This window comes from Acanthochromis polyacanthus, chromosome 5 (genome assembly GCF_021347895.1).
Source record: "Acanthochromis polyacanthus isolate Apoly-LR-REF ecotype Palm Island chromosome 5, KAUST_Apoly_ChrSc, whole genome shotgun sequence".
Lineage (NCBI taxonomy): Eukaryota > Metazoa > Chordata > Actinopteri > Pomacentridae > Acanthochromis > Acanthochromis polyacanthus.
Window position 1 is genome coordinate 29,662,135 of NC_067117.1, and position 21,855 is coordinate 29,683,989.

The 21,855-nt window shown below is 39.6% G+C and overlaps 1 protein-coding gene across 4 annotated transcripts in view; it reads left to right on the forward strand.

Moving 5' to 3' along the window:
* epha8 (eph receptor A8) overlaps positions 1-21,855 on the forward strand; it is a 140,964-nt gene that overhangs the window by 106,112 nt on the left and 12,997 nt on the right. The window contains exons 9-16 of one of the 4 annotated variants that reach the window (XM_051948476.1): positions 1,774-1,898; positions 6,010-6,172; positions 11,162-11,294; positions 14,533-14,600; positions 14,917-15,042; positions 16,841-17,026; positions 18,671-18,732; positions 21,367-21,594. In XM_051948476.1, the coding sequence (XP_051804436.1) occupies positions 1,774-1,898; positions 6,010-6,172; positions 11,162-11,294; positions 14,533-14,600; positions 14,917-15,042; positions 16,841-17,026; positions 18,671-18,732; positions 21,367-21,594 (1,091 nt within the window). The remainder of the gene's footprint in view (positions 1-1,773; positions 1,899-6,009; positions 6,173-11,161; positions 11,295-14,532; positions 14,601-14,916; positions 15,043-16,840; positions 17,027-18,670; positions 18,733-21,366; positions 21,595-21,855) is intronic. The other 3 variants (XM_051948478.1, XM_051948479.1, XM_051948477.1) reach the window with 3 other exon arrangements.

Below are 21,855 nucleotides of genomic sequence, written 5' to 3' on the forward strand. Positions count from 1 at the left end.
TATTCCTGGTATTCCAGTGTAAAGCTCAATGGAAATGCAGAGCAGGATCAAGCATCTAAGGTTTAAAGGTCCTTGAAAGGTCACTTCATGGAAGCTCAAGGTTTTTGGACCATTTATTCCTGTAGTTGATATTGTTGACAATCGGCTGAAAAGTCACTTTGCTTTTATGGTGAAAGTTCACATGTCCTGAGTCCAGATGTGACCTTGAATTAGTCACTGAAGTGGCATGAAAATAACAGGTAAAAAACACTGAAGGATATATTCCTTACTTAGGCATTCAGTGACTCATTTGCACCCAAGTTTGGAGTTTGAATCCAGCTTTTTTTCCTTCTCTCTCCTTGCTGTCTCTCTTACTGTCAAAAGTGCAGAAGTGCCAAAATAACAATCTTTAAAAGAAATGTGCTGGGTCAAGGACAGTTTGTGATGATTATAACAAAACAGGCTGCTGTCAAAGACGAGTCAGCAAACCATACTCACTTCCATTCTAGTTCTATAACCAGAGCACAGAATAACTGTGTGTAAATTGTGATCAGCGACGCAGTAATCTGTTGTTTTAACTCTGTCACTGACTAGTGGACTCTAACTTTTAGCTGGATCCAAGTTTTCAAAGATGGACAATTTGAGAAGAATTGATCGTTTTTACTTTGATTACTGCAGTTTGAATAGACTGTAATATTTTGCAGACAGACAATAAATTGATATTTGGATGGGTAGTTTGGAAGGAATCAGATTTTTGATTTTTTTTAAGAGCAAATTGTGTGGATTTTTGTCCATTTTCTCCCTGTGTGGCCTTCCATCAAACCTTGTACCAACCACAGAGACTGACTCCCACAGAAAACAGACGGAAGGTATCCTTGTCAATATTGTAATCTAAAGAAAAGGATTTTTGATCGGGCCTCTATTTTAAAATCTCTGCCTTCTTTAACAGTCGTTGTGTTTTATGTTTAAGCATGATGTCAGCTGAAGCTTCAATTCCGTGGGTTTACTACTGCAATCAAACATTGGTTTTGCTGGAGACAAACATTTAAATTTCCCAGCAAACGGACATCATTTCTTGGACTAAAACAACAACAAAACGTTTTGCGACTTATGCGACCAGATCACAGTCTTACGAACAAATGCTAAGGTCATCCACGGGCTACTACTGACTATGAGGTTTTATGGCATTTTGGACTGTTCTCAAACTGACATTGTCTAATTACTGTTCAAACTGCAGTGAGACTGGACTGAGGAGATAAAGCAGAGCATTTATCATTCGTTCAAACACTTAGGCTGACCACGTTTACCTAACAAGCACTCTATGTCTTGTCATTCCAATTATGGCTTTAACTGATCAAAACGAAAGTAGGATGTTGTTACAGAACTACAAAGCCTTTTAGGAAGTATTATTGAGTTTATAAATCATTAGACTTAAAACAGAAAACAGACCAATGTCCTTTCATTTCCCCAAACTTGTCTTTTGTAACTTTAAACCTGTGTCAGTATTTAACTATGAAGATGAATAACTGTAAGCGATGTCCAATCAAACCGTTTTGTTCAGTTTTACTAACATCAGGCAGATGTTTTTGACTGTTGAAGCTCAGTATGAAACATCTGTACACTACCTTCCCAGCATCAAATCGCAGACAGACAAAGTTAGCAATGAGCTGGTGAGCACGTGGAGCATTTAGCAACTAAATAGACTCTTTTAGTAATTGGTGGAGACTGTAATAGAGCTAAAAGTAGTCACATGTTGAATTGACAAAGCAGTAATCTGTCCTGTTTCCTGTGCAGCCCCCTCTGAAGTGTTAGCGATCCGCCAGGAGAACACCAGCCAGAACAGTGTGACTCTGATGTGGCACGAACCCGACCAGCCCAACGGAGTAATCCTGGAGTATGACATCAAATACTACGAAAAGGTATTCGACTTCAGCTGCTGTAGTCATTTGTTTTAGGTTTATATCAACGTATTTTGTTTATTTTCCAACTAACATGAAGCCATTCAGGTGGCTTATGCTAGAAAAAAAAGAAGGCGACACAGCCTCCACTGTACCTGTAAGCTCATTGTCTTCAAAGGGCTGCGACTAAGCCGAGCCAAGATATTGTGAATGCAGAGGAGCGTTGGCTGGATAGACTCTGGATAACTTAATCCGAGAAAAAGATCCTGCTGGCAGCTCGGCTAATTGAAAGGAAATGGGGTTAGAGAGAGGCAGAGCAAGAAAGAGGATGAGAAGGTGTAGATTCCAACTTAGCAAAAGTGACAGTGACAGCAAGTGGCTGGCGGGCGCATAAGCCTCATGAAGAGCTAATTGCTGCAAGTGTGTGTATGTGAGTGTGTTTGGGTGCGTAGAAGTGTGTGTGTGTGTGTGTGTGTGTGTGTGTGTGTGTGTGTGTGTGTGTGTGTGTGTGTGTGTGTGTGTGTGTGTGTGTGTGTGGTGATAGAAATCAGCTAATTGCAGAGGGAGAAGCCTGGGAGCCGACAGTCTCATAGCCAAACAAGTAGGATGTTGTGGGGAGTGCTGAAGGATTAGCTCGTCTCCGGCGCTTGTGTCTTAATCTGGCCTCACTCGGGAAGCGAGACACCTGTGGGGGATTTCAAGTGGACAAGTCAGCAATGTGCTTCCTTAAGGTTTCTGTTGTACTGTACTAAACAAGAATGAGTCACAGTTAGGGTGGCAACGGCTGCAGCTGCTCACTAGAGGAGGATGATGAAGACAAAAAGGCTCTTTTTTTTCCTGCGCAGAACACTTCCTCATAATTAGGCTCTGATCCTTCCTGAGGACACATGAATGATTCACTTGCTCGGCTGTTTGGATGCACCTTGTTATTGCTGAATATAGTTTGCAAAGATAGTGCAGCAAGCACAACAGAACAAAGTGAGGACAGCAGTGATAAGAATAAACTTTACCGTTATTTGTAACTTCAAAAGAAGAAAACAATAGATGTATCCCTTTATAATTAATATGTACATAATGAACAAAAGCTTCCGTGGCAGGTAGACAAAAAAGTGAGACAATTTGTTCTTGAGCAAATGATGCATCAAAAATCAAGCAATTATCAGAGAAGAGCCACGAAAATGAGACAAACATTTTTCAAAGTAGCTGTCAGTTTTTCTGGCAGATAGAAGCAGATCAAAAGATGTCTGAGGTAATTACCTGCCAATTACAGCTGACTGACAGATGAGGTTGTAGTCATTTATGATGACAATGCACAGCATGGGCTTCAACACTGTGACTTGTTGAGAAATAATCGTGAAAAATAAATGCAGCATCGGTAAAGCCTTTCAAACTGCCTTCGTTAAACACTACTACAGGGTGGGACAATGCTATAGTATTCCCATTGCCAACAAATCATAATTCTTTACAACTTACCAGCTGTGTCTGCAGGGCTCCATCTAAAACTAAGTGCTTTTTACTGAAGATATTCATCTTAAAAGATGGGCCACAAATAAATAGTTTCATTTCCCAAAAGGCTGTAACATTTCCTTAAACAGCTGGGCACTGTAGTCTTTAGCAAGTGCTCCTCAAACAGGAGTAAATAGTGCATATTGTAACTGTGGATTAGCACACATTTAAGCTCCAGTGAGTATTTATGGAAACGGAATGATGTATTTGGAGTCTAAATAAACTAAGGTGTGGGTGAATTTCTGGACTGAATGTCATTAAATGTTTGCAATCAGTGACTGGAAGAATATCACCAGCCTCATCATCTCAGATTTTTCCACGATAAATGGAATACACAGTTGGAATAAAAAAAGATTTTGGCTAGCTCGTAAGTCATGGTAGCCAGGGTTTAGTGATTAAAGATCTAGTTTCCATAGTTCATCATAAGTTGGATGGTAGCATGGAGTATGTGGATCAATGCTATTATTGTATTATTGTAAAATAAACTTTAATAATAAGTTGGTCAGCTCTGCAAACGGCTGTCATGCAGCTCAGGATTGATCCAGGGAAATTTCAAAACAGAAAATTTCATCTGAAATCTGCATTGAGCAGCTGACCTGTCAGATGTATAGAATAATACAGAACATTCTTTACCAGCAGATCCTTCACACATTATGCTGAACTGAAAGTTTCTGCTGTGTGCTGCAGGTACTTATTGAAGTCAAAGGAAAGAATATGACACAGCCTGCTGTGGACAGCAGACAGGCCTTCAGTAGGTCTGTAAATATTTCTACAAAATCCTGAGCTTGATTTGGTCAAATCTTGTATGTCATTAAATAGAGTTCTAAATGGGAATCTGTCAAAATACAGCTCTTAATGGGAGCTGTATTTTGACAGACATGTCAGAATGTAATCAGTACCTGTGGGTGATGTAGCGTTACCTGCACACAAACCAAAGCTGATCAACTGCAGAAGGGTCACCTGGTGATGGTGTCTGACGTTGAAAGACCCAAAACACATGATGACCCCAGGAAACCTCACTGATGATGTAATCAGGTGTATCAACATGATGTACTGTATGTTAATAGAGGGGAGCATCAAGGGGCAAATCAAGTTGACGGATAAAATAATTCCACAGAAATGACTGAGTCATTGAAATTCATCCCATCATTGCAAAAATATTTGTATATAAATGCTGTTTTGATTAACTGGCAAACCAGTGGTTACATGAGGTGTATGTCATGTTTTAGATTGCAGAATGTATTAAATCTTAAATGCTTTTAGCCATGCTCCACTGGCTTCCTGTCTGCTTCAGGGTTGTTTTTAAAATTTTATTGTTTGTTTTTAAGGGTGTTAAAATGAGTCGACACCTTCTTGTTTATCTGAGTTACACGTCCACACTCCAGTCTTAGCACTGAGGTCGGCCAAATCAGATAGTCCTTAAAGTTGCCAGACTCAGAGACAGAGGTGACCGTGTCTTTTCTGTGACTACACCCAGTCTGTGAAACCATTTCTCTGCTCAAATTAGAACCACTCAGTCTCTTGATACCTTCACGTTCCTATTGAAGACATACACCAACTAGAAAAGCACTCGGAGAGCGCATACCTCCGCCATGCCGTTTGTCTGTCCGTCTGTGTGTGTGTGTCTGTGTGTCCGTGTGTGTGTGTGTCTGTTTGTCTGTTAACAGCATAACTCAAAAAGTCATGGACGGATTTTCACCAAATTTTCTACAGGATGTCCGGAAGAGCAAGAGTAAGAATCGATTAGATTTTGGAGGTGATCTGAATCACCGTCTGGATCCAGGAATTTTTTGAAGGTCGAAGGACAATTGAGAGATGGCCGCGTCAGACTGAATCTGTCCAATTGAGAGATGGCCTTGCGGCCATCTCTCAATTGGACACACACACATGTTTTTCGTGGTGAGCGGCACGAAAAACATGACGAAATCGTGTTGGTGCGCACGAAACCGAAACTAAAACTTACGTGACAGTTTCACGAATCCCCGTGAGACCGGGTTGTCCTGGCGGAGGTAATAAGGCACAACATTATGACCACCTGCGTTATGACTTCAAAAGCGTTCTGAACTATTGGGCTTGGACCAGAGGACCTCTCAGGGTGTCCTGTGGGGTCTGGCACCAGGACTTTGGCAGTGGATCCTTTGGGTACTCTGGGTTGTGCAGTGGGGCTTCTGAATCAAACTTGTTCCACTGCTTGATCAGAATGGAGTGTAGGAAGTTTGGGCTTCAGATCAACATCTTGGGCGACTGTCATGTTCCTAAAGATGTTTCTGATTATTTGATGTTTTTGTGATGTGATGGGGTACATTTTCCTGCCGGGGTGGGCCAGTGGCATTTAGGATTTCCATTTTCATGAGGGAGTGTGCTTATTCTAGGACAATGTTTATTTAGATATCTAAGTCTCATCAACACAGATGCCAAAATCCAGGGTTTTCCAGCAGAACATTATATAGTACCAATAGGATCAGTGTTATTCACTTCCCCTGTCTGTGGTCATAATTTTGTGGCTGATAGGTTTATATATACTGTCTGGCTTTTACTTGAGTTGAGCATGGTCCCCTTGATCTCACAAGCTGTCCAGCTCCCCACAAACCTAATCTTTAAATGTTTTTTTCCCTTCTTCTTACAGGATAATGAAGAGCACAGTTACTCCACTCTGAAGTCTAAAAACACCAGTGCTCGAGTATCGGGGCTGAAGCCGGGAACCAAATACATCTTCCAGGTCCGAGCCAGAACATCAGCAGGCTGCGGACGCTTCAGCCAGAACATAGAGATTCAGACTGGGAAAGCAGGTGCGTGTGCTGGTCTGTAAGAAACAAAAATAACCGAAAGAGAACATAGAGCATCTCTAAATTGTTGTGTGAAACCTCCTGCCTGCTACGAGCTGCTGGAACCTTGGATGTTGTTTAATACGGTGAGAAAAGTTCAGTAATAACAGTTTGTTCAGTTAAAAGACTTGGCATAGGAAGCTTCTCAAGGCCAGACTGCACAGCGTGGTGCAAAGCTAAAGAGGTTTGGGTGTCAGTGAGGCCCATAACCGCCTCAGTCCATCCTTCTTCCCTATTGATCTGTGCTTTGTTAGTGGGTCACCCCCTGTCAGCAAAAACTGCAGCCTATCTCAGCTTCAAACGGCTGTGCTCAGTGCTGCAGAGAAGTCTTCATGAATCTGTCCACCTCAGGCAAGAACAGCAAAGAATGTTACTAAAAAAAACCCTTTATTAGAATATCTTTCTTTCCTAATAGGGGGTTTGGCAGAAACACGTAGAGGAGACTTTAGGTCTGCAAAGCTCAACCTCCTGCTTGGTTGGACTCCCAGTGCTGCTTCACTGATGAATAGTCTCCCCTCATTCTGCTGTTTACTGGCCTCGACTCTCCTCCTCTACAAACTGATTCAGACTCAACAAGAGGCGGCACACATCCTACAAGCCAACACGCTGAGTAATCACAAGTTGATGATAAAGAGCCTGAGTTGCCTTTTTCCAGCACAGAGTTGTGTTTGTTGCCTGTAACTGCAAACTATGTGAATTCTCAGAGCTGTGTTGTCCCCGAGACTGTGAGCCTTAACACAGTCTGATGAAGGTGTAACAGACTGACGGTCAGGTTCATGGAGAAGACAGAAGTGTTCCAGAAAGCAGGTTTAACAAACTCTGACTCTAACCCAGAACTATGAGTTAAGTGTGTTCTTGGGTAAATAAAGAGCAAAACCTCCATTTCCCAGTAGATCTAAAAAGTGAATGTGTGCCAGACCCTGACGTTTATCTTCATAAAAGTGATCAATAAGATAAATTGGATCTACTGATGTCTCACAACAAGGACCACATTGGATTGTGACCCAACAGGTTGCGATGGACCCAATGAAAATCTTGTGAAAGCAGGCAGTTTAACATGGTCAGATATAAGATTGAAGCAGGTTTTTACAATACAAAATTCAAATAATTTACTTTCCCAGTTGTTACTGACAAAGATGCAAAAGAACTGGACTATGCTGCAACAAACATGCAAATGTCATTGATATACAACAACCACAAATCTGCCACCTCTAAAAACAGTTCAGCTTTGTCCCTAAGGTTCTAAGGTTTTGTAAAAACTGTTCAGATTGTGACAAGTTTAAAATTATTCTTCTATAACTGAGCACAAAAGTAGATGTTAGACTGACTCTACCAATAGTTCATAAACCCATCTTGTGCAATTTGTTAATTTACAGTAAGAGCAGCTTAATTCTCCCATCCAAACCAGTCTTTATGCATCAGTTCAAACAGAACATTCTCCTTAGCATGGAGTTTCCATGTAAACATACCTGTGCATTGATTTTCTGTCTTTTACATTACCCTACTCCCTAACAAGCTGTACAAAAAATTGACGCCTTTTACGTGAGTCAGTTGGGATGTTTTTAGCTCTAGCATCTGGCTGTTTAGCCCGGTTTATCTGGTAATGTGATCTAGGGTCACAGATCCAGTCTTAAACTTCCTGAACTGTTCACAGACTCAGCCATGCATGCGGGACAAAAAAAAACAATTCTGAAGAAGAATAATAACTCGAGTTATTATTCCCACCCTACAAAATGGCAGGACTGTTTTAAACCACAGACGTCTGCATTTTTGAGACTGTATAAGTACACTGCAGTTTCTTGTTGGAAATCTCAGTCGTGGCATTGACTGCTTATTTGGATCCTCATGTGTCCTCCAGCATATAAAAAACACCATATGCACATGTTAACAGGATGAAAAAAACTGGATTATGAGCCTAATTTGTGCTTGATGTTTTGTATGAGTAACAGTTTACCAGCAGCACGTCAGCATGTTAGCATTTAGCTGGAAAATGTCACTGTATTTACAAAAAAATTCATTAAACAACTAGTGCGGCTGCTCACGCCACTTCATTGTTCTGATATCAAATTAATGGAGGCCATCTTCTGTTTGAAGTGAATGGTTATATTGCCCTAATGAATCAATAGTGACTGACATATCCTCCCTGCTATCACAAGCTCTGGTGATCACCCAGAGCATTTAATAAATCTTCTGTCCGTCAATCCAAGAACGATGTTGTTTTTTGGAAGAGTTGCTGCAGCTACATCCAATTCATTCACATTTGTTGCCATTTTTTTTTTTTTTTTTTTGGAATGCCTCAGGAAGATGACATCCCTCTTCTTAATCCTGACAAGTACAAAGCTGTGATTACCTCTGTTGTTTCTCCAGCTGAAAAAGAAGCCACCAGTGGCAACCTTTTGGAGATGCTGAAGTACAAGCAGTGCCTGAATAGACGTGACTATGCCGTGCTTGTCCAACCTTGCAGAAACTACTAGTGTAATAGCTGCACTGACTGCAGGTATATTATATAACATGAATAAAAATAATTATAATGTAAAATTCTGCCCAAATTTAATAATGTAACTTTCACAGTAATAGTACATTTTTGTATGTTGTGTACTTATAGTCACTGCCAGCTTTTTAGCATCAGAAGGTCCTAGTTGGCCTCCTAAAGCAGAAACTTGTGATCTACTGACTTCCAGCCCCACTGATACTCTCTAAAGGCTAATTCATGATTTCCACATGGCTGACTTTAAAAGCAGACATGCACGCGCCTCTTTTCATACTACAATAAGTACGCATCAGTCTACTACACAGACGCTCTCATCATCTCTCGTATAGAACACAGGAAACACAGCAGTCTCCTGTGGATGTTTGTTAAAGGACGTGACTCTGCACTTTTTACAGGATGCAGCAGCTACTTACAGATCGGTTTGTTGCTCCGTGTTAGTGTGAGTATTCCTGAAGTGTGCCGAGCACAGCGGCTGGACATAACAGAGGATTCCTGGATAATTTAGAACTTCCTACTGTGTTTGGAATCTGACGATGGACAGCATGTATGAATCAAAGCATCTCTGAAGTCTCACAGCGAGTCCTTCAATTACGACTCTTTCAATTATGAGTTTCTAAAGCTTTCTCTTCACAGAGTCTCTACTCATAACAAAGATTTATTTCAGGCTCCATTGGTTTGCTTACCACATGTGCAGACTTCAGTGGATGAAATAAATCACAAAGAAATCACACAAAAATTACACATACTCTTGCAGGCATGTGGATGCAGGAAGCAAAAATTGCCCTTTTTGTGAACGAACTCATTTTGGATGGTATAGAATACAAGAACAAAAAATCTGTAAAAAAAAACTTTAAATGCATTGAATCATTTCATTGTCAAAACTTATTATTGTTATCAGTATTATTATTATTATCCTATGAAAAAAATGGTACTAAAACCACAACCTAATCGACAGTCACAAGCTGTTGTGTTATTCTTATTAGAATCTGAATAATCTTAATAATTCCTGCAGAGAAATCACTTTAGTGCCGCTGCTCAATTATGTACTTTGACCTCATGCTGGCAGTGTTGGGTCGCTGTTACAGCAACTAAACCCAGACACACTGATACAGAAATGTGTCTGTTTGACTTAAACAACCTTGCTACAAACAGCTCAGATGCCTAATTGTTCTAAATTCTGCTGCTTTTTTAGTCTGCTTGGAGCACACTTTCCATACAAGTGCAGTAGATTAGCGACTATATAGAATACATCCTTTTGTGCTGCAAATTGTACAAAAATGCAATAAATACTACACAATACAAGCATAAAAGAAAGCACTATGCTGCAGAGTCTGGTCAAGGTGACAGAGTGGGTGATTTCACATACAGTAGTTGAGTGAGCAGCAGCAGGGATGTTGGCTCAAAACAAATAAAATGAATGGGAAGTTTCTGGTTGAATGTGGCCCCACTGCTAAGAGTTTTATTCCAGTTTATTGAATAGATCACATTCTAAGCAGGTTGTAGCATTATCCATCCATCCATTCTCTATACACCGCTTTATCCTCACTAGGGTCACGGGGGGTGCTGGAGCCTATCCCAGCTGACTTGGGCGAAGGCAGGGGACACCCTGGACAGGTCGCCAGTCTGTCACAGGGCGGTTATAACATTATGTAGTTCTGAAATTTTTTAATTTCATTATCCATAGTTACTTCACTTTCAGTTTGGCAAACTTGTAGCATTAGCATCTTATTACAAATAATTATTACTTATTTTGTTAGTGTGCCAGGTGTTTAACAGTAAAACCACTGCAATGTTTGAATGTAGTGGATTAAAAGAGGTGAAAACAGATCAGTAAACTCTTGCAAAGGCAGCTGGTTTTCAGGTTAAAGTGGTTTCTATAGGCCACGGTTTCTGAAATTGTATTGTATTTGTGATTTTCTGCCACAAGTGTCTCATTTTCAACGTGTTCTTTTTACTCCTTTGTTAGAGTTTATTGTGAGTAGAATCAAACTTTGGCCATGAAAATTGCTGTATGTTGGACTACTGCAACCTCTAAATGTGAAGTTTATTGTCCTTTTGGTTTGTTTTCTTTATCACCGTGACTCTTATGTGATTTGATTGACTCTAGGTGCAGACTTCTATGATTCACCGTGCTCTTTTACCATTATTTTTGCTGTTTGTGTGGTACAGTTCGCCTTAGTAACTGTGGAGACTTAATCACTTGAGGCAGCATTCAATCTTTCAGACTAGATGACAACATTAGCAGAATGTTTCCTGTCCGTAATATGACAGACGAACTTTGAAAATGCAAACAGGAGGTAATTATAAACTGGCGAGCCTCTTTAAATGTAGCTCCAAATTCCTGTTTATCTTGTTTAACCACGTCCACCGTACCTAGCGGCTGTGTTTGCCGTTGTGTGTGTCGGTGTAAACTACAAACTCCCGACCGCTGGCTGATGCGGTTTGTGTTTGTGTCTCTGCAGTTCCTCTGCGTTACAACACCATGACCATCATCTGGATCTGCATGGCCCTGGTGTCCGGCCTGGTCACCTTCCTGGCCATCATCATCTGCAGGAAACGGCAAGGCTACACTCTACCACACTACCCATCGCTGCTGTGTGTGGAACACTTTCTTACACTACTCTACCGTGCCTCTCTTTGTGTGATGTTGCTTGTGATCGAATCCCCCTATGTGCACTGTATTTCTCCCTGCTTTTGCCACAAGTATTATTGGCTGCAAGTAAAAAATAAATAAATAAAAAAGAGCAAAAAAAAAATGTGAGTAAAGGAAGCCTAAAAACAGGGAAGGATCTTGTTCAGGCTTGTGTTTGAGAAGCTAAAATGCGTTCAGATTCCCTTGTCAAGTGATAATCTGCATGCTGTTCTGCCAGCACTAACGCTGATCTGTAGAGTTTTGCTCCTCAGCCCTCCCTGTCTACTCACTTTCCTATTTAGCTAATTTCCCAATTCTTAATTTCCACCTCATAGTGGATTTAATTATGTTGATTCATGTCCAGTAGCTTGCAAGCCAAACGCTCGCACTTATCCCATCAGCTCCCCCCCCTCCTCTCCTTCCCTTTTGATGTCTTCTACTTACATCTTTGTAGTACTGCACCAAATAATTAATTTCAGTGCACTTAATTAATTCACACTTCAGTGCATATTAAGTTTTTCATTTCAGTTCTGTTTAAGGGTGGGACAGAAATAATAAGCAGGACTTAAAGATGATATCCGGGCGAGATTGTGTTGTCATGGCTGCAAAGTTCAGTGTGTGAAGCGTTTAAGATGAAGGATCGGGGGGGAAGAGACGTCACTGGTGTTGGAGTTTAGGGAGACGAACTGCTGACCAATTTACTGATGAAAATGTCAACAGTCAGGGTCACTTTAAGTATTTACACAGAATGCAAACTCACAACACACCGCTGCAGAAGACATAATGGCACATCCAATGGTTTTACTATGGCAGCTACATGACATTTATAATAATACACATGACAGATAATAAAATGCAGTTAATCTTTAACGCTTGGATGCACAAATGATTGGATCCTATATTCTTCCATAAGTGAAAAATGACCCCTATAAGAATCAATGTGTTTTTATGCAATTTTTTTTGTCATTTTGGTTAAAAATAATCATTTTTATTTCAATTTGTATTATATTTTTGTCCACACAAGAATGATTTCATGTTTGAAATATGTTTATTTTTCACGTCATAACAGATTTTGAACATTCTGGCAATTGAAAAAGAAGAATATTAAACAGAACATCAGTAGAAGAATGTCAACGTCCATTTTGTTGACACTTTTCCACACTTTTCCTCCAGCTGTTGCTGCTTTCCATCCCTCCAAGTTCATGTACTTCATCACCTTTCGTATGATATCATCAATGATAAATGGGATCTTTAAAGCGTCTTGAGGCAATCTGAATTGTAATAGGCGCTATATAAATAAAATTGAATTGAACTGAATAAAGAGCGTGGGGTAGCACTACAAATATTGCAGTTTCTTTAAAAGTATAAAAAGTAACTTAAAGATATAAATGGAATGATATCAAAACATGTTTTTGAGGAATAGCTGTAATATGAAATGATAAAAACTTTTCATTACAAAGATATTGCAAGAAAACGACCTCACCGGGTCATTTTTGACCCACATATGTATCCAAAAGGTAAGATAATGTTCGCTAGCAAGCTAACACTGGACGCTGTAGGTGTTGTCTTCTCTTCATCTCACCGTTAATTTAGACAAAATGCCAAAATGTTGGTAAATTATAAAGGATTTTTAAATGTAATGTTTAAGAAAAAAACAAACTATTAAGGAATTAAGCTGAGTTTTGGAGAGCAGCAACACTACATGGAGCAAAGTAAAGGGAAACAGCTGCAGTGTGATAATCTACTTTTGGTGTAGCTCGTAGCGTTACCTGCTACTTTCAAGCAAGATCTAGCGTCAGTTTAGATTAACTTCACTAACTACAGTTTTAAAGCTTCCTCAATACAGTCACAGGAAACCTCATAACAAACTAATCATCTGTATCATCCAGTGCAAAAACACATTTTCCCTCTTTTTTCAAGTGATCTTAAATGTAAAATCCACACACAAACAAAACAAAACAAATTTGTTTGTACCTCCACTGGATTTGCATCGCAGCACAAATCTCAGATGGCTCGACGGACTGATAGATGTCCATATGTTCTGTGTTTTGGGTTGGTTTAGTTTGTTTTGTCTTCTCCTCACTTCACATGAAAGGATATAATGAAACCAAACGTTTTCTGCATTCTAGATGCTATATATAACCAGGAGTAAATGAGAAAATGCATTTTTTCCTATTTAGTTCAACTTATTCTTTGCATTAACCTGAGTTCACAGTAGGGGTGCACAAAACTGGGGGAATAAAAAGACATAGTGTTATTTAGTTTGCTTTTTTGCAGTATATTTAGCAATTTAAAAAAACAACTGCACACAAAATACAGCATGTATATAACTTACCAACTGCAGCTGTCACCTTGTTTACCAAGTTGTCTGTAGTTATACAGACTTGAAGTTTATCATCGAGGCCATAAATAGTTTCTCTCATCCCTGCTGCCATGTTCTTGATTTATGGTCATCCAGGAAGAAATGCTATTAAATTTTCATTTGTTAGTCCACATTAACAAAGTAGACAGACTTTTTGTGGTATTCGGACCACAAGTCTGTTGAAGCTTTGTAACATTTCACTGTTTCAGGTTGTGTTGCATTTTTCACACAGTTCTGACACAGGTGCATGATGGTGTTAAATGCAGCTTGTCAAGTCACCAGTTCACGCTTTTGACTGACTTTGCAGTCGCTGCACAGAGCTTTGTGGTGAAACAAATGAGTTGTGTTGCCTCCTGTAGCACAAGACTCTACAAAGTCAACATCATCCTTTATGCAACCAAAATGTTTTCTCCTTTTAATGTCGTGGAAAATGAAAACCGTGAATTTTCCTTTCATGTCGAGCAGCAAAAAAGTCAGATCTTGATGTGTTTGAGGTAATTTCGCATCACACTTTCTGTGATGTGACTATTGCAGACATGGTGGTGTTGATGCTGGAACAAGACGTCGTACGGCTGTAGTTTATATTTCCACTGTTGTCAGGGGAAAATCTCCAGGCTCTCCTACGGTTCTTTGTAAATAACTTAGCATTATTAAATGATGAATAGCTGTGTTGAGGTTAATAATTCATCAGAAACAACTATGGATTTGTTAATTATGATCTGTGCTTGAAGTTTGATAGTACAAATGTTCCACTTTTGTCCTGTATTCATCCCTCTGTATGTTTATGTGTGTGCATGTGTGTGTGTGTGTGTGTGTGTGTGTGCGTATGGTGTGTATAGACACTGTGGCTACAGTAAAGCCTTCCAGGACTCTGATGAGGAGAAGATGCATTACCAGAACGGTCACGGTATGTTTGCCCCATTCCTCCATTATTACCAATAATAGATTAGATCGCATTCCTCCGCCAGGTTGCATTTTCATCCCTGTGTGATAAAGTTCATCTTCCGAGCAAACAATTTTCATCGGGCTCCGAGTGATTACAGGGGAATTCACTCCTCCTTCCATCCTTGCTGTTTATTCTCTCCTTTGTCTGCTCCTTTTTTTCTAAGTCACTTCTTCCCCCTTTATCAGGTTTTCCCTCCACACACCACTGACAGGGGCTCAGATGCGATGTCGCTCTCATTCTCCAATATGTGACCAAATGCTAATGTTGTTTATCTTAGTGTCATTCCCCGATGCGAGGTTCTATATCGACCCGCACACGTACGAGGACCCCTGCCAGGCGGTCCACGAGTTTGCCCGAGAAATTGAAGCTTCCAGGATCAAAATAGAGAAAATCATTGGTTCAGGTAAAAACCATGAACTCGTGTGCACTCACTCACACACAAATAGACACACACAGACACGCACACGGTGAGAATCATTGGCTAAGCTAACTTAAAATCACTGGCCGGTGTAAAGGCTGTGGTGTGCAGCAGAGAGGAGGATAGCAGAGCAGAATCAGAGCGTTGCGTGAGGCTGTCAGTCAAAGCGCCTCAGACAGGAAGGGAATACTAACACTGTGTCAGAGCCATAATACAGCGAGTTACATACCACTGCTGCAGACAGAGACAGAAAAGACAGAGATACAAAGCATAGAACTGAGGAAATGAACAGCAACCACACTTAGTCTGGTCTAAACATAAGAAAGAATGCACAATTAGCTAATTGCAGGCTTTGCACACACATGTGGACAGATAGTCCCTAATAATAACATTAACTTTATTTATCTAGCACCTCTTAAAAACAGGCCAAAAGTGAAAGGAGAACAGTCAGAAGGACCATTGATGAATAGATGGTTTATAAGTTCAAACACAAGGCAAAAGTGGAGAACCAGCGTTAAATATGGTAGAAGATTTTTCAAAATAAAACCAGATTAAATAATAAAAGACCTAATACTGGTGGAACTAGAACATTTCTAAACTTAAACTGTGTAAAAACCATAAAAGATATCAAAACAGGGCACTCAGATAGCTCAACTAGTTGAATGGGTGACCCATAAACAGGGGCGAGTCCCCGACGCTCCTGGCCCTTCACTGCAGGTCTTCCCCCCACCCTTCTCTTTCCTGTCTACCTCTCAAATAGTACCTATAAAATGAAGCCAAAACGTTTTTTAAAAAATTTTAAAAAAAAAAGATATCAAAGCAGTAATTTAGACTGATAACATTCAAAGACTTGTGAGCTGTTTAAACGTTGAATGAAGTTTCTAATGTAAGATATGCCACAGCTACAGGGTTCCAAAGCTGGGGTTTGGCAGTTGTCCAGCCAAATTCCTATTCATTTCAATTAAGATTTTCCACTTTTTTTAAACAAATTTTTATAAAAATTGCTACAAAAAGTCATACCACACCGTTCACATTCCAGCCATACATTTTCATGTATAATTTGCATGGGTTTTCTCAAAGCTGCAGGATGAGTTGGATGACCAAAATCGTGTCTGAAGAATCTATAATAAGATTAGCCAGAGAAATATTATTAGGTGTGCTTCAATGCTTATGCAGAAAGTAAAATAAAAAAATAGAGGGTAAAACCATAAGGACACGGCTAGAAGTAATACTAACATTAATTGTAAATAAATCAATAAATAAAGAGTGAAAGAGAACAAAATGAAGAAATATATTTATAAAATAAATTAGATGATAAAAATAGATGATATCACATGAAAGAAAGAATACAGAAGTGGGTTTCAGCAGTGATTTCTGCAGCCTTATCTCCTCAGGAACGTCGTCCCGAAGCTCGGTCACCCTTAGATTTCAGTCTCGTCTTTGAAACAGGCAGAAAGGCTCTACCTGAGTACCTAAAGCTGCAAACAGGCTTACACAGGGTCAGCAGTTCTGTTACATAACTTGAGACCACATCCTGACAAGCTTTAAAAATGATCAGTAAAATCTTAAAATCAGTTCTGAAGTGTTCAGGGAGCAGCTGGAGGGCTGTTAGAACCAATAGGAAGTATGAGTACATTTCTGTCTCTTATTTAATCTGGCAAATTAACAGACACATTATCATTTATACAAGTGCTTTAAGAAGGGTTGTGGGTGCTGTGCAGTGGATTGCATCTGTGGTGTCTGAAGTGCTGCATGAGACTTTTTCCTTGTGCCATTTGTTTAGGCGAGTTTGGGGAGGTGTGTTACGGACGCATGAGGCTTCCAGGGAAACGAGACATCCCAGTGGCTCTGAAGACCCTGAAGGCGGGATACACTGAGAAGCAGAAGAGGGATTTCCTGGCCGAGGCGTCCATCATGGCCCAGTTCGACCACCCCAACGTCATCCGCCTGGAGGGAGTGGTGACCCACAGTACGCTGCAGATAAAACTATACATCAGTGGGAATAGTTTGTCATTGTCAGGATTATTTACTGCAAAGTGGTAGTTGTGTTTGTCCTCGATTGTAGGGTGCAAGACTGGGGTGTCAAACTCATCTTAGTTCAGGAGCCACATACAACCCAATTTGATCTCAAGTGGACCAAATCAGTAAAATTACACCATAAAAACCTATAAATAACGACTACTCCAAATTTTCTCTTTGTTTTAGTGGAAAAAAGTTATTTCTGTAGATGTTCACATGCAATTAACTATCTTTTTACAAAACATTACGAACAATCTGAAATTTCTCAAGAAAAATAAGTACAATTTCAAAAATATTAAGCCTCACTTTATCATTTATGCATTACAACTCACACATCACAGTGTGTGTACAAAGACACAAAACATTTAGACGCAGGTATCTAGAAATGAACGATACAGTATTTTACTTAATGATCAAAATAACTTGTCAAGATCTAGAATTTATTTAAAATTTACTTCTATTTCCACATCTGTGTAGTAATCCTGAGCTCCACAACACACAAACTAAATGGTAACTTTCAAGGAAGGTTAAGTTGTCCCCCCTGCCTCGTGAATGTATTCAATTTATACATAAAAACAATGGCAGTGCATCAACAATAGGGTTTAGGTAGTTAGCTGCTGATTGACAATTTTTACACTTTGTGAAGTCATCCCACAGACTGGATTGGACCCTCTGGCTGGAAGGTTTTGACCCGCAGGCCATATGTTTGACACCCTTGGTGTAAGACGTTTAGTTCAGTGTGAGAAGTCTATGTACTTCTACATTCTCACACTCAAAGAGCAGACAGTCTAGAGTACGATGTTCACCTGGAAACCAGTCATTGTTTGCATTTTCAGAATGCTAGCAGAGTAAGCACTTCAGATTTTTATTGATCTTGTATGATGTGTTAACTCAGAATGCCTTACATCAGCTAAACTCCACATTGTCGTTTTTTCCGGTGTCAATTCAAATAAAGTTCTTTCAAACAATAGCTTAGTGTCGGCATAAGGCTGCAGGCTGAGCTCTTGGATACTCAGATCTTCTCAGATAATCAGAAGCATTATTAATTATTGTCTTCCAGATTCAGTTTCAGGTTAATCTGTGGCTGCCTTCTAACTTAGCAGCTAGCCGTTAGCTTGGCATTAGCCACTGTGAGAGAAGCTAACTTCCTGGTTTGTCTTTCTTGTTCAGTTTTTTCTGCTTAAAAGATGTTTCTAACACCAGAGAATGATGACAGACCAGAAAAAGAATATTTAATTTATAAATAATGAGCTGATAAAAACACCTGTATTAATAATGGAAAAAATGCCATGATTGGCCATGATAATCAGCCAGTCGGATAATCAGTGTATTCATATTAGAAACCGGAAAGTAGGTGGCAGTGAAAAGAGACAATACTGTATTTCCATAGTTCAAGCTAACTCATCTTTTAAATCAAAAGGGAAAAAAGTTCAAAAGGAAAAATAGAATCAGAGGAAACAATAGATTTGTATTCACTCAACATGTGCTACACAATCAGCGTAATCAGCGTTTGCATGTTAATAAGCCGTTTATATCCTGTGAATGTGCAGTTGAGCGCAGTAAAAATCCTGCATGTTTCTGTTTGTCTCCGCAGGCAAACCGGTGATGATCATCACAGAGTACATGGAGAACGGCTCTCTGGACTCCTTCCTCAGGGTTGGTAATTAAGCTCTCAATTGAAGAGCATTCAAGCACTGCAGCACTGGAGCTTCTTGTTTGCTCTTTAATGTTGTGTCTCATTTGAAGTGTTTCTGCTGCACTGGAACAGTTGTCCATCTAAATGTGTTTTTGGTTCAGAGCTTGTCCTTGTCCGTTCAGACTGCTCAGCTCGTTCCACTGCAGCAGAAGAAGCTTCATGCAAATAGACAGAAAAAATGAGCAAACTTAGAGAATATGTTCACCGGTTTGACAGCACATGTGCCAGCATTTAGGAAAACATGCAGAAAATACAAAATAAAATGCAGAAAATGCAATGATTCCTGAATGTGCCCCCCAGCAAACATTCCCCCTGAATTGTATTGTGAAACCAGCAGCAGTGTTTTTCCATTTTGCAGGACTTTTTTCTAAATGCTGCTTGCTGAGGATGTTTTTTTAGTTTGCTGAGGAGTGTATTATGAAGTGAGTTTAAGAGGTTAGCTCGCACCCAGCCCATTGAGAGCTACGAAATGTGAGGATTTAAGTCCAGCACCTGACTTGAATAAATCTAACCCATCAGTCACGGTACACCGGTTCCATAAAGGTCAGTTTAAGTTCAGGCAATCAGGTCAATTCGATACAGCTTCAAGTAGCTGAGATAATAGTGTGTGTCTGCTGTTCTTTAGTATGAACCAGATTGAAACATATGAAGAATTCAAACATTTAGCAAGCAATAAAGATCATATAGCAACCAGTATCACAACCAGAGAGACAGTGCTGAAAGAAATGCTAATCGAGTCAATGCAGTTAGTTAAACTAAAGTAAGTCAAAATCTGATAAAATATTTAACTACAACTTGATTACATCCAGGATGGCGCTACTGGAGAGTCCAGTTTCTCCTAATAAGACATGAACTCCCCTAGAAATACAATTTTATCTAGAATGTGCTATTATTATTTGCTATAAATATCTGTTTTTCTGTATCTTCAACATCATACATAATGTTTAAATAAGACTGTAATTGGTTGTTGTACGAGGTTGATTCATCACTGATCCACTTTAACAAATAATATAACATTCAATATCACAAATTTAAAGTATTTGGATACTGAACATATTCCTAGGTGCATGAGAATAGTTCCTTTCCATCTGTTTTCTTATTCTTATGCATGAATATGACAAATAAAGGTTCAACCAAGTGCTTTGGAAATGGATTTGTTGCTTTGTACCACTAAAAAGAGAAAAACATAAGATTCCCCAAAGCTCTGATATAGTTTCCACACTTATTAAATTTTGGGCACAATAGATTCAATCAGTAAGAAAAGAAAATCTATTTTATGCATAGCCATAACTTATGTATTAGAAGCAGCACGAGAACACACATTAACATAACTTGATACTAAATGCATTTCTAGATGCACAAAATATTCTTAATATTATAAATATGATCAAGACAAGCTAAGCTAAATCAGATGCTTTAGAAATCTATTTGATGTTTCCAAGCACAGAAAAATGAAAAATATATGATTCTGCAAAGCTATAGTACAGTTTGAACACTGATTCTATACCGATACTATGTTAAATCTTAAGGCTGCAAATGCATAAGAAATTATCTGGGCTGCATGTTTACTGCATCCAAAATGTTCTAATTTCTGATCAATGCTATAAAAACTCTGGTTAAACAACACCTCAGACTTAGCCTGATGGCTAACCTGCACAGGATCAGATTAGTTTCCCCAACAGAAGCTTCCAGAACAATTTAAACTCGATTTGCTTTATGGGGCCAAAATAACTTCACAATAAGTCAGACTTACAGAAGTCAGGCTTACTTGGTAAAATGACTTTGCTGAGTTTTTAGTGGCACATTTAGCTTTCTTTTAACCTGGCGCTGCACAGCAAACCAGGTCCAGAGAAGGTTCTGTAGGAAGTGCCACTCTTTGTTTATGAGGGAACGTTAACGTAAAGAAGCTCGACTTTGTGAAACTTTCTTTGCAGCACACATCTCTGGTATTTAGTCTGTGTGTGGTCTTAAGTTTCAGTGTTTTGAGCTTCCAGTGCATCTGTAATTTCCAGAAATATAAGTACCCAAGTTGTAAACTTCGTGAGAACTTTAAAACAGCTTTGATGTCATGCATTTGTTCTGGTATCCGACTGGATTTCCAAGCTCTTTTATGAGCCTGTGAGTTTGTAAAACTGAGACAATTCTACAGAATGTTATTCTGCAGCTTATGTGGATTTGTAAACATGCCCTAATTTGGAGATCCTTTTTTTTAAATACAGGAGAGTGGCATCATTTCCTGTGTGTTGAAGGATTGCCACTAGGAGAAAAGGCACCAGTGGTTTAGAGAATCAAATCTGAAAGTTTGATATAGGTTGATTTAACATTGTATTCCATCGACAATGTCAAACAGCCCCAGTATTTGCTCGTATGATAATGCTGCAGATTATTACTTAAAAGCAAATCCCTGTCATGTTTTATTCTCTTATCTTTACTCTCTTCTCTATCTTGATTAAAATCTCGTGTGCTATCACTCTGCTCATCTTCTCTGCAGCTACACCATCACGTTACTTTCTGATCTGCCCTTAAAACTGTTCCCTCCTGCCACCTCCTTTCTGATTTTTACATCCCTTTTCTCTTGCCACGTTTTCTTGTAGAGACACGACGGTCAGTTTACGATCATCCAGCTGGTGGGGTTGCTGCGCGGCATCGCGGCAGGTATGACCTACCTGTCTGACCTGGGCTACATCCACCGAGACCTGGCCGCCCGCAACATCCTGGTCAACAGCAACCTGGTGTGTAAGGTGTCTGACTTCGGCCTGTCCAGAGTTCTGGAGGACGACCCCGACGCTGCATACACCACCAGTGTGAGTTTTCACATCGAGGCAAGCATTGATGCAGCAACACACACACACACACATGCACACACACACAGTTTTTTTTAAAGGAACGGTCATGGATCTGCTCTAATTTAAAATACACATGCACAAGCCTAAAAGGACTAACTCTTACATTAAGGATATTCTCATGCTGGAGGAAGTCTTATATGGATTTTAAAGGGCCACTCAAGTAATTTAGTGTTCCAATATCATTGGGGAACTAGTAAAAATACAGTAGAGGCCGAGATATTGTAACGTATCTACCAT